At 43.6% G+C, this 13313-nt stretch overlaps 1 protein-coding gene across 5 annotated transcripts in view; it reads left to right on the top strand.

Annotated features, from left to right (window-relative positions):
• Positions 1-13313, top strand: part of ABCC5 (ATP binding cassette subfamily C member 5) — a 75762-nt gene that overhangs the window by 48469 nt on the left and 13980 nt on the right. For all 5 annotated transcript variants that reach the window (XM_006201054.4, XM_072962083.1, XM_072962086.1 and 2 more), the window contains 8 exons: positions 1869-1971; positions 5188-5372; positions 5765-5911; positions 6177-6306; positions 7873-8026; positions 8119-8247; positions 10348-10534; positions 11459-11548. In XM_006201054.4, the coding sequence (XP_006201116.1) occupies positions 1869-1971; positions 5188-5372; positions 5765-5911; positions 6177-6306; positions 7873-8026; positions 8119-8247; positions 10348-10534; positions 11459-11548 (1125 nt within the window). The remainder of the gene's footprint in view (positions 1-1868; positions 1972-5187; positions 5373-5764; positions 5912-6176; positions 6307-7872; positions 8027-8118; positions 8248-10347; positions 10535-11458; positions 11549-13313) is intronic.

The following is a 13313-nucleotide window of genomic DNA, read 5'->3' as shown; positions in this document are numbered from 1 at the left end:
TGCCTCCCGCGGCAGCACAGAAAGGTGGCAGCTTCCTCTGGGCTCTGAGTTAGGCAAAGACAAGAGCGTGCTTAGTCCAAGCTAATCAGAGAGCTTGTTTCTCCTTCTCGTCAACTTGCTCTCCTATTGGACTTTTTATTCTCTGATCACTTTGGGTCCTAGGAGTTCACTCAGTCTGGGGGAAAAGCTGCTTCTTAGCTACTAGGTCATTTTGATGTTGAGAAGGATGAAAGCAGAAAGTTATTGGGACCTTTCCTGGGAGTCTTATTTCAGTGTTTGGGTATCATCCCTGATTGATTTCAGGTTCAGTACAATGAACTGTTCATGACTGTTGTGTCTTAGGCCTTTTGCTGTAACTCAGACATTCCAAGTGTCAATAGTAACTTCTATAGAGACACCTGATCCAGATTTGGATTTTATGATCTCTCCCTGTGACTCTCAGGGTACTTTGGGCTTTTCAGATTATTTCTTCCTCACGTAGATGTAGAGGGGGGAAATGAGAGGGAGAGGAGCTAAAACATGAAAAGTCCAAAGAGCAAAGGAATATTGAGAGCCAGAGTGTTGAGTGGAGGAGTGTGCTTTCAGTATGTCACTTCACTTTCCTGAGCCTCAGTATCCTCATCTAAAAATAGGGGTGGCACCTGCCTCTCAGAGTTGGTATATTGATTAAATGAAGTAATAATTAATGTTCTTACCCTAGTCAGTGGTCAGCAAACAGTAATTTTCAGTGCATTTACTTGTGCACTGCAGTAAGTATAAAATTTAGAGTTCCATCTTGTGTTCTAAATGTGGCTCTGAATTTTATTTTATTTTCTGATTTTTTTTCCCTGTCAGTTGGAGAGCAAACTGGGATCATGAGACTGACTATGACATAGAATTAAATGTAGTAAACTATACTAAGAGAATATCCTGTATAAAGATATAAGAGGAACTTGGAAAGGAGAGCATTAAGTAGCTTCTGTTATCTCAGGTTCAATTTGATGCATGTTTAGTAAGTCCCTGTGTGCCCTGTTACGGGCAACTCTAGGTGCTGGGCCCTGTCTAGGTTATAACCATGAGTGAGACATCATCTCTGTCCTTGAGGAACTCAGTCTCCTAGGAAAGACCAGTGCTGTTATGCTCTTACAGGGGACTGTTACAACACCAGGTCACGCAATGTGCTGTAAAAGTACCAAGAAGTGCCTGGGAGGACAGGGGAGGGTGAACTTTATTCTAGAGGAGTGTTAAGTTGCTTCAGAGAGGATGTAAAATTTGAACCCGTCTGAATGGGAACAACTGTGACTAAGTTGGGAAAGGAGAGGGGCATTCCAGGTGAAGAACCAGTGTGGTTAAAAGTACAGAAGTGGGAAGTGGCAGTGTGATGTGAGGCATGGCTAGGGTGGAGAGTCGAAGACACAGGCATGGGAGAGGAGCTTGCAGGGTTGGACCAGAGCCAGAATGTGGAGGTGTTGCAAAACCAGGCTGAGAAGTTGGAGTTTCCCATGGTTGTAGTGGGAAGTGATCAGACCTGTGATTTGATTTAGTGATGTGACAATCAGAGATGAAAAGAATGGAAGTGACCCCAGCACGAATACTTTGGACAAGTTGGGGTGGATGAGAACAGCATAAAGGCTACTGTGTTTGGAGTTTAGGTAGTTAGTGACTTTGGGGAGAGCAGTGTCAATGAAATAAGAAATCCAGATCTTAAACATTTAAGGTATTGGGGAAATTGCAAAAATGAGTATAGGTGACCCTTTTAAGAAGTTGGATGCATCTGTTTTCAGTAAGAGCAGCAGCTCGATAAATGATTCTCTAACACGTCCTTTGGACATTTGTCTGAATGGCTACATCACAATGACTGGAGACACTTCTTTTTTTGTGTGTGTTAGATTAATTCAAAAAAGGAAACCAGTGGTTCACAGAAGAAAACACAAGACAAAGGTCCTAAAACAGGATCAGTAAAGAAGGAGAAAGCAGTGAAGCCAGAGGAAGGTAATGACCTTTTTTGAGATGTTAGATTTGTCATCAAATTTGTTTTTGTTTTTGTTTTCCATTGAGGCATTTTATTTGCATGTATATGTTACATCCCTAGAAAAAGGATCCATGGCTTTCCCTCTGTATTTTCACACACTTGCTTCTTTACGGTCCATGATGCCCGCCGAGGTTGTCCAAACAATGAAACCAAACTAACTGGATGGGAGCTGCGATTTTTCTACATCTTTGAGTTACCCAGCAAATCCAGGGCAGATCACTGGACATTTGTTTAACCTGCCCGTGAGGTTCACAACACTTTTCCCATTCTGTGATTGACAATTAAATTTACCAATATAACCACGCCTCAGCATCACAGTGAGAAACCAGACAATGACTTTGGAGCATGGCCTAGTGAGAACCTGGCGTTTGCCTCTCTTTTTGGCCTTGACCATGCTCTTGAGAGCATCAGCCAGGGACACTGATGAGCACCATTATGGCGGCTCAGAAAGATTGCAGAAAGCATGTCATTAAAGTTGATCAGAAATTATGCCCTGCAGTAATTCATGATGTTTGATAGCATTGTGTGTTGCAGAGTGCCTGGCCTTATATTTCTAGAATAATGAAACTCTTGTATGATTATTACAAGACCATAAGGCACCTTCTGCTTGCTTCAACAGACCAAGACCATAAGAATAACCTTTAATCCTATGCCTTCTCATGCTGTGCAGGTGGGGCAAGGTGTAGGTAGTCATAGTGTAGTGAGTCATCCTGAGTAACAAAAAATTGAATGGTGGGAAGAGGAATACCTTTCATTCCTGTGATTCACCTCTGCTCTTTAAAAGTCATGCCAAACCCAAGCAGAGGTTTTCCAGCTCAAAGAATGCCTCTGTCCTCAGTACCTCTCCTGTTAGAATGAGACCCTTGTCCTGAGCAGACTGCAGCAGGGCTGTGGTGAAGAGTTGCTGTGGGGTTTTCCCTACTTGACTTTCCCATCCAGAGTCCTTGGTCCTATTTTTTATTTTATTTTTTTTAACATTTTTTATTGAGTTATAATCATTTTACGATGTTGTGTCAAATTCCAGTGTAGAGCACAATTTTTCAGTTATACATGAACATATATATATTCACTGTCACATTTTTTTCTCTGTGAGTTTCCATAAGATCTTGTATATATTTCCCTGTGCTATACAGTATAATCTTGTTTATCTATTCTACACTTTGAAATCCCAGTCTGTCCCTTCCCACTCCCCACCCCCTTGGCAACCACTAGGTTGTATTCTATGTTTATGAGTCTGTTTCTGTTTTGTATTTTTTTTTTAGATTCCACATATGAGTGATCTCATATGGTATTTTTCTTTCTCTTTCTGGCTTACTTCACTTAGGATGACATTCTCCAGGGACATCCATGTTGCTGCAAATGGCGTTATGTTGTTGGTTTTTATGGCTGAATAGTATTCCACTGTATAAATATACCACTTCTTCTTTATCCTGTTTCTTAAACCCTTTATCTTAACAACTGAAACAAATCTTGGGAGTTAGAAAAACTATTTGCAATACCTTAGGCATTTTCACTTTTGTGATGTGTTTTAAGCTGCCTATCAGTTTGCAAGTCATAATAATAATGAATAAAAATGTGTTCATGTTTTAAAGTTCTCTTTCTGTTATGTCACCTCTTCATCTTACATTTGCATCGTTTCCCAGATTTGCCACTGCTTTGGAGATGGGCCTGTTTTCATTTCCTTGTTCTTAAAACTGCAGCAGATTTTTGGTGTTAGGAATTGACCATCCGAATTTACCACTCCCTGCCTCTTTTCTCTCTTTTAATACACCAAGTATGAGATTTCGAATTCAGGTGTGATTTGAGAGACCTGAATCTCACATGCACAAAACAAACACAGTGCAGAAGGCTGAGACATCTGTTAGTTCCTGCCACAGGCAGTATGAAAAAAACAGAATGTCTTTTTAGGGAACATTTGTCATTACTTATATAGCCACTAACCTGGAGACTCACATCACAAAGTACTCAAGGCATGTGTGGCTTGTTTGAAGATAATTAAGCATCATATGTAATAAAGAGGCAGAGGCTTCCTGTGAGACTACTTCTCTGTATTCTCCTGTGAGCACCAATCTCCTGACCACCTCCGGGAGCTCCTAGGAAATATCTGAGTCTTTTCTCTCCTACAGCCAGTCACCACATCTGACCGAATGGACTGGAAACTCCATCCCCATTGCCAGTACCCTGGTTCTGGCCTTTATCATCCCCTCCCTGGAGAGTTACAGCTGCCTCCTGTTAAATCTTCTCTCCACACAAACAGCTGAGAGATCTAGTTAAAAACAGGAGACTGATGAACTCACTTTCCTGCCTGAAGCCTTTCAGTGGCCTCGCAGTTTCAAAGCAGCATTTTCTAATCCTTTTCCTGATGTGGTACACATAGAAAATGCCATAATTTGTATGGGACCTTGGGATGCCTGGAAGAGGCTGCTCACTGTCAAAGGTGGCTAGTCTGGCCATTCCAGGCCCACCTAGTCCAGTAGGGCCGGGAGTCAAATCTGCACACCTGTAGCCCATTCTCTTGAGATGGTCTTGTCCAAAGGATAAAGTTCAAATGCCTTGATCCTCAGACCACAGCCTGCTTAATCAGCCTTATCTCCTGCCACTCCTTAGGCACACAAAATGTTCCAGCCATATTGAAATGGTTGTCTGTAAACACCAATTTGCTGTTTCCCCACCCCTGTGCCCAACCTTTGCCCACCTAGACAACTCTGGCTTACCTTTCAAAGTGCAGTATGGACTACACGGAAAGTCTTCCCTGAAACCTCCCTGCTAAGCCCCTCCCAGCTCCCCCAAGTAGGTTATGCGTACCTCCTGGATGTTCCTGTGCTGCCCTGCAAATAGCTCTAGCATTGGGAGTTCACACATTTCATTATAATTATGTGTTTATTTACCTGTCTGTCCTACTAGAGTGTGGAAGGACCCTCAGCCAGATCTCAAGGGCTGGGACCTGGTCTGAATACACCTTACTATTCTAGAGCCTTATCCCCGGCCTGGTTCATAGTAGGTGCTTTGTTAATTTAAATGGGTGAATGAACACTCCTGATGAAGGGGAAATAATTCTAATCTAGAGCTCTGTGAAACTGTAGGCTCTCTTTGATTCTGCTCTTCTACTTCATTGACTTCATTCTGGAAAAGCAGCTTTTCCTTTCTGAGTTCACGTTTCTTTTTTCCTTACCTAGGGCAGCTCGTGCAAATGGAAGAGAAGGGGCAGGGTTCCGTGCCCTGGTCGGTATATGGTGTCTACATCCAGGCTGCTGGGGGTCCTTTGGCATTCCTAGTCATTCTGTCCCTTTTCATGCTGAATGTGGGCAGCACTGCCTTCAGCAACTGGTGGTTGAGTTACTGGATCAAGCAAGGAAGTGGGGTAAGGTTATTCATTAAAGGGGAATTTATATGTCTAGGATTATGAGGTGTCTCCATTTCCCTTGGCTGTTCTCAGGGAAACTGCTTTAGTTTTCAATTAGAAGAAGAATGAACAAGGATTACCCAAGATGAAACAGATGAGTCCCTAATGTAACTTCATCAGATAGTTGCTCCCCGACCAACTCATGGAGCAGTACAGTTTATCAGTAGCATGCCTGTAGGCTGTCTGCCCCACTAGAAAACAGAGGAGTGGGGCAAAGCCTGCCTTAAGTTGGCCTCAGCCGGGTCTCAGGGTCATTATCCTGCACCCTCCCTTGAGCCGGGGATGGCCCTGATAAGGGGTTCTTGGCAGTCACTTGGAGTCTTGCCTCATAGAGCCTTGCCTCCAAACAGAACACCACTGTGACTCAAGAAAACAGGACCTCTGTGAGCAGCAGCATGAAGGACAACCCTCTGATGCAGTACTACGCCGGCATCTACGCCCTCTCCATGGCTGTCATGCTGATTCTGAAAGCTATTCGTGGAGTGGTCTTTGTCAAGGTGTGCTCTGGTGGCCCTGCTCCTCCTTTCCCTGGGGGCTGTGTGGTCAGGCTCCCCCTGGCATCTCTCGGGTTTATTCTGAGTCGGGGAGCCCCTTTGAAGCAAGATGGCCCTCGCCAAAGTGACCTGCACCCACTTTGTCTCACCTGTTTGCCACCTCGCTCCTCTGTGGACATTTGCCCTTTTCCCGCCTTGGGATGGATGTCCCGTGGAGGGGGAGGTGAGCCCGCCTGAGTCCCTGATCACTTTGTGCTCTGCTCCTCAGGGTACGTTGCGAGCCTCCTCCCGGCTCCATGACGAGCTTTTCCGCAGGATCCTTCGAAGCCCTATGAAGTTTTTCGACACTACCCCCACAGGGAGAATTCTCAACAGGTTTTCCAAAGACATGGATGAAGGTATTTCTCACTGCTTCTCTCCATTATGCTCCAGAGCACACGCCAGAGCTCACTGTGCCCTCCAGCCTTCCAAGTGACTCGCTGGATATGCAGATCTGTCCGGCCTTAGGTTCTGAGAGCACGGTGGCCGCTGATGTTTGCATCAGGAACATTTTAGTTTAGGCGTATTCTCCATGTTACAATTTCTCTTTAGGCTGAGGGCCTATCTGATTTTCCACCTTTCATCTGAGTTCTTACATGGTCTTATTTAACCTGAAGACCAGCTCAGAGGATTGAGTAAGCATAACAGCTTTGGACAGGAGCAAAACACACATGGACTTGTGGGTACTGCATTGGTTCCTGGATACCTACAACTTCTGACAGGTTTGCTGGCTGCTGGCTGCTGTGTGGGCTGTGCCAACACCAGAGCTTAAGTACAGCTGACCCTTGAACAAACAGGTTGGTTGGATCTGCGAATACGGAACTGTGGACAAGGAACCGCATACATGGAGGGTCTGACTCTAAGTTATATGTGGACTTTCAGCTGCACGGGGGGACCTGTACCCTACACCCCCACATTATTCAAAGGTCAACTGTACTCCAGTAGCCCAGAATGATAGTGATGCTGCCTAACGTTTATTGAGAGCTTACTGTAGTAAGCAGTGGGCTGAATGTTCTACATGCGTTATCCTAATCCTCACAGCAGCCATGTGAGGTGGGTGTCGTTTCAGCCACTGAATACATGGGAAGGCTGATGTCTAGAAAGGTTATATAATGTGCCCAAGATCACTCAGTTATTAAATAACAAGCTGGGAATTGAACCCAGATCTTTCTGACTCCAGAGCAAATGTTGTAACTGCTGCACTGTGCTGCCTCCATGGCAGGAGTTTGTTTCAGATGTCGGCAGGCCAGTGTAAAGCCCTGGCCAGAGGTAATAAGGGATCAAAGCCATCCCCGATACACATGATGCATGATATGATCCCGTTTTTGTTAAACTCATGTACAAACACACACACACGGAAAAAAGACAGAAAAAAAGAAATCAGTGGCATCAACATGTCTAGGATTTGCATAAAAAGACTCCATTCCTCCCCTGTAAAAAAGGAAGGAAGGGGATGGCCAAAAAGAAATGAAGAAAATGTTGATAACTATTGGAGGTTCTATACTCTTTCAACTTTGCATATGTTTAAAATTTTCTATGACAAAATATTTCTTGAATGTTAGCAGCAGTTCATTGGTATTGGTAAGAGAGACTTTATTTTATTTTTTGCATATTTATTGTCCAAATATTTTACAACAAGCATATATTACTTTGTAAAGAGGAAGAAATGTTTAAAGGACTTGGGGAGCGTAGTGAACCAAAAAGAGGGCATGGGGAAGAAAGATCACTTAAATGTTCTTGGGACAAGAAAAACCGGAGCAACCAGGTTTCCAGATTTTCCTTTGATCAGACTGTTTAAAAGACAAAATCTCAAATTTCAGATAGGGATTCTAGGAAGCTTCTTTTTGTTTTTTAAAATGTTTGGTTCCATTTTCCATGTTTGTGGATCCCAGCATCTGACATGTGTTCTTCTCTGGTTTCCCCAGTCGATGTGCGCCTGCCATTCCAGGCTGAGATGTTCATCCAGAATGTCATTCTGGTGTTCTTCTGTGTTGGAATGATCGCGGGCGTCTTCCCGTGGTTCCTTGTGGCGGTGGGGCCCCTCGTCATCCTCTTTTCAGTTCTGCACATTGTCTCCAGGTAAACAGGAAGTCTTCGTGTCGTCCGGGGCAAAGCTGCCCTTTCACAGTTGCTTGTCTGCCCCTCTGACACAGAACTCATTCTCTCTCCAGGGTCCTGATTCGAGAGCTGAAGCGTCTGGACAACATCACGCAGTCACCTTTCCTTTCCCACATCACATCCAGCATCCAGGGCCTTGCTACCATCCACGCCTACAACAAAGGACAGGAATTTCTGCATAGGTTAGTGTCTTTGGAGACCTGAGGGCTGAGTGCAGAGCCAGCATCCTAGCATTTAATTAGTGTTTAAAAGGCCTTTCAAAGTCAGAGTTGGGGACTATAAAGCTAATTACTAAGAGTATTAGTGATTTAATGATCTCTGATTAAGATTCATTTGCTTGGTGATACTTCCTTCTGAGCAAGTGGGAAGACAAAAACACAGATTCTATTGGCCATTCAGTCCGGAGTGGCTATGTTTGATGGAGTTTTGCTTTTTTTTTTTTAAGAACAGTAAAAGATAATAATTGACATTACACTAATATTTTATTTAGCTGTTGAAAATTGTTTGTGTGAGAAATTTATGTACATAGATAGTCATTGTGGAAATTTTTGTTAGCAAGAGACTGGAACAAGACTAAATGTCCTTCAACAGAGGTCTGGTTAAATAAGCAGTGGTGTCACATATAGTGGAATATTATGTGACCCCCTGAAAAGAAGGAGACTGCTCTATAGGTACTGATATGGAGCGAGCTCCCAGGTATGTTAGTGAAAGAGCAAGGTACAGATGTGCAGCTGTGGTACGCTCCCTTTGAAGTGTGTGTCTGTATCCGTAACATTTGGAATGTCTCTGAAAGTGTTACAGAAATGACAGGCCAGCCAAGAAACAAGCACCACTCGGAGGGTTGGAGTACTCAGATGTATTACGCCGGCAGGCTTGGAGGGGCTTCTGCTCCAAAGCTCTGAGCACCTCCAAGACGTGCGCATGAGGTTTTATAGGGTAAAGTACAAGCTTGGGGTATTCGGCCAATAGGTATGGAACAGCTTCAGCAGCATCATTATCACAAAAGTGGAGGCAGGGAGGCAGCAAACCAACATTCCAAAGCCAGATATATATCTTTGAAAATCCAGCTGTCTAGCAAAAAACATGAACAGCAAACCAACACTAATTAACTTAGATTTACAAATTAGTCCAGCAGAACTCAGATCAGTATTCCGATACTTAGATTTGTGAGTTATCTTGTTAGCCCAGCCCGGCTTTTCCTTCACAAAAGGACACACAGGAAACTAGTAGTCACCACTGGAAAGGGCAACTGAGTAGCTGGAGGATGGGCAAGAGTCAGACTGACTTTTCACATATATTTACATAATAAATGTACATATATTATTCATTCCCCAAATTAAGTAATTCACATTGAAAAGAAAATCTAGAACAGAAAGTTTAGGTTAAACAACTCAGAAAAATGCGTCCCAACTTAAAGTGAAAAAAAGTAAAATATACTGACGGTGTCCGTGTGTACATACATACACACATAAATGTGAGTGCACTGAAAAAAACGCTGGTGGGAAATGCAGCAGAATATTAACTCCAGTTTTAACTGAGTGATGAGAGTACTGAAATTTTACATTTTCCCTCTTCTTTACTGCATTTTCTAGACTTTTCTCTAAAGTAAGTCTTTTCTTCTTGTAAGAAGGAAGGTGACTTTTTTTTTTAAAGCAAAGCACATTTGCCCACCAAGACCTCCTGCTCTGGAGTTTTAGTTGTGTCTGGCGCTGAACCTTCAGATGAGGTGTGATCTGCTCTCTAGGACCCCTGGTGACAGTGGTGTCTCGTTTCTGCAGTGATAAAAGCTGTCTAGGTCTTTTTGCCCTGGTTTAACTCACTACTCCTGGTTCTTTGCCCCCTGACCTGGGAAAACAAGTACCCTTCTGCCCAGTGGTGGTGCATCAGCAGACAATTTCCACTTTCCAAATCCAAGATACTCCTTTTCCTGGTCTTGTGCCATTTCTGCAGTTTGCCTCTGTAACCTCTCTTTCTTTGAGAAAATTACCCTGGACCCAAAGCATTTTTAGAAAGCTTAAACAGCCTCTTTATCTCCTTCCCCCATGCTCTCCCTATGCTGTCGAAGCAGCTATTTTCCCCTCACATCTTTAATATGTTTCCTTGAAAACCCCGTTGTGTGGAACCTGGAATACTCTGCATTCCTTAAGTTTCCATGTCATACTCAGAAACACTGGTACTTCAGTGTTAGCCCTCCATCCATAGTCACCAGAGCTTTGGCATCCTCCATGACAAGGCTTGTGTGGTACTTTATTTGCCTATTAGGTGTTTTGTCTTCCTCACAGGTACCAGGAGCTGCTGGATGACAACCAGCGTCCTTTCTTCCTGTTCACGTGTGCGATGCGGTGGCTGGCTGTGCGGCTGGACCTGATCAGCATCGCCCTGATCACCACCACGGGGCTGATGATCGTCCTCATGCACGGACAGATTCCCCCAGCCTACGCGGGTCTTGCCATCTCCTATGCTGTCCAGGTTAGTCTCTGGGGTGGGAGCATCATCTTTGCTCAGACGTTGGCTTAGGAGACGCATTTTTCTGATTTTTTTAAGATGTGGTAATGGTTGTTTTTGAGGAATCTTCATATTTTAGAAAGATATAAGCTGAAATATTTATGGATGAAATGTTAGGCTATATGAGATTTAATTCCAGGTAATACAGAAAAATGGGGTGGTATAGATGTAACAGTATTGACTGTAAGTTGATCATTACTGAAGATGGATGTTTGATACATGGGAGTTCATTATGCTGTTCTCCCCACTCTTGTGTATGTTTGACATTTTTTGCTACTGGAGACATAAAAATAACTAAGTAGCCAAAGGAAACCCAAGAGGAGATAGGTATCTTCGTAGATACCCAAAGATACTTGTCCACGTTATGCAGATTGACTTGATTACTGGAGGGGAAAATCTGTGTTCTATATCCCGTGTTTCAAAATCCCTAGTCTGAGGCACACAGGGCCTCTGCGTTCAGCTTTGGCCCAGCCTTATTTCTCTTATTTTACTTTCCTGGAAGCCTTCTCTCTAGTTGCTCACAGGCTGATATAATCTCCATATGTTGTGATTGCTACATCAGGTGTATGTACAAGTATGAAGCCCAGGAGTTATTCAGCTGCGGTTGAATCATTGGAAATGTAAAGATGGACAGAAAGCCTTTGGATGTAGGAAAGTAGTGCCGGCAGTACCACATGCCACCTGCATTCACTGAGAATTGCAGTTAACTAGGAACTATTTAAGGCATTGTCTTGAATATTTAGAGAATGACTCAGTCCCAGCTATTGCATGTGCACAGTTAGTTCTTATAATGGAGCTGTGGTCCCTTAGATGAAGGAGGTTTTCTAGCGTTGGCCTGGTGTGTATTGATAATAAATTCTCTCTTGGATTTTTGTTTTCCATTATCAGTTAACAGGGCTGTTCCAGTTTACCGTCAGGCTGGCATCAGAGACAGAAGCTCGCTTCACCTCAGTGGAGAGGATCAACCACTACATCAAGGTCAGGCTGCTACAGGCCTTTCTCTGCGATCTGACCCTTCATGGAGCTGCTTTACCCTTTCACTGCCTTGGGTGGATGTGCAAAGAGGATGCTTGTTTTCTCTGCCTTATCTTGTCCCACAGGAGAGACTGCTGTCTCTCCAGCATGCATGGACTGGAGAAGAGAATATCATAGGATTTTCTAAATATATTTATGAATTGTGTCTGATTGAGAACTTACATTCTCAGCTAGTTTCCAAAGTGTTCCTAATCCTGTTAGTTCAGTTAAGCTGACTAATGTAATATTTTCCTTACACCATTTAAAACCATATATTGTTTTAAATCTTAGTCTAGTTCACTTGTTCTTAACCAGGGATGGCCATCAGGGTCCCATGTGGAACTCTGGGCACAGACTGACGTGGGCCTCATCACTGGAGATTCTAGGGAAAGGACCCAGGCTTCTGAAGTTTTAAAAGCTTCATAGCTAACTCTAAACTGCATTCCCAGTTTAGAAACCAGTGAATTTAGTTGGTACTGAAATGATCTAGCTCCTCCCACTTTCCCCAGTAACCCCTGCAGTCCAGCCATGGGGTGGCAACTTGCTGATGTCCTAGTTGGAATTCTGAAAGCAATTTTCTAGAAAGAGAAGCAGAATTATGAGTAATTGGGATTCTCACATGTAACTCATTTCTCAGGAGTTTCCCGTTTTGTGACCTGCCCAGAGACTTTATCAATATTTATATCATTATTTACATGGGAAGAATACATCCAGGTTCCAACTAGAATGTTGACTTACAAACACAGTCTTGAAAAACTACCCTTTCACTGATAACTAGTGCATTTATGTAAACTGCATTTTCTAGCAGAGACATGCCTCACTGATCTGTTTTGGCGATGAACCTCATCAGTCGTAGGATATTTCTTAAACTTACAAATGATTATCATCAGAAAGAATGGCAGGTAGCCATCTAATATATCTGCTAATAGCTGCTCTTTATGTTTATGCATGAGCTTCTTGGTCCAGTGCTCTGGTCTGTGGGCAACATGTGGGTGGACATGTGGGTGTGTAGTGTTTGATTTAATATCACTGTTGGTGTGAGCCTCTTGCTGGGGAGGTCAGGATGATGGTCGGCCGTGGTACAGAGTGTACTTTGCACAAAAAAAAAGTCCTGTTTCTGAGGACTAGCTCCCACGGCCCAGCCTGGATGCCTCTCCCAACATCAGTCTGCCCCCCTGCCCGCCCGAGCACTGCGATCTCTGGCCTTTCCTTCCCTATGAGCTATAAGCTCCATGACTCACCAGAAAGTTTTAAAACATTGTAGGGTGTGACTGTTGATGACAAAAATTACCCAACAGTTATATTAAGCATAGCATTTTAAAGTTGGAATGGCTTTCCCAGATTGTCTAATCCAGTCCCCACAATTTGCAGATGAGAAACTAAGACAAAGAGTAAAGAAGTGGTATATCCGGTTCACACAGCTATTAGTGGTGGAGTTGGGATCAGAGTCTGTGTCTTCTGGAGCGACTGAGTGGCTCAGAATGCCAGGGTCTGATTAAATGACCAATAAATGTTGGTTCCTTTCTTTGGGTTTAGGTTTTCAAATGGTGGAATCCTGTTACAAGTGTAATATTTTCAAAGAATTCCAATAAAAATTGCTGTGGTTGAAGAGGAGTGAAGGGCTTCATGCACAGCCTTGGCCCCCACGGGGATTTTGTGGAAGCATTCCTTAAGAGAAGGCAGTTAGAGAGCCATTGCCCTCCCCGAGCTGCTTAGTGGCCATTGTAGG

Source organism: Vicugna pacos, chromosome 1 (assembly GCF_048564905.1).
Source record: "Vicugna pacos chromosome 1, VicPac4, whole genome shotgun sequence".
NCBI lineage: Eukaryota > Metazoa > Chordata > Mammalia > Artiodactyla > Camelidae > Vicugna > Vicugna pacos.
This window is presented reverse-complemented; position numbering and strand designations above follow the sequence as displayed.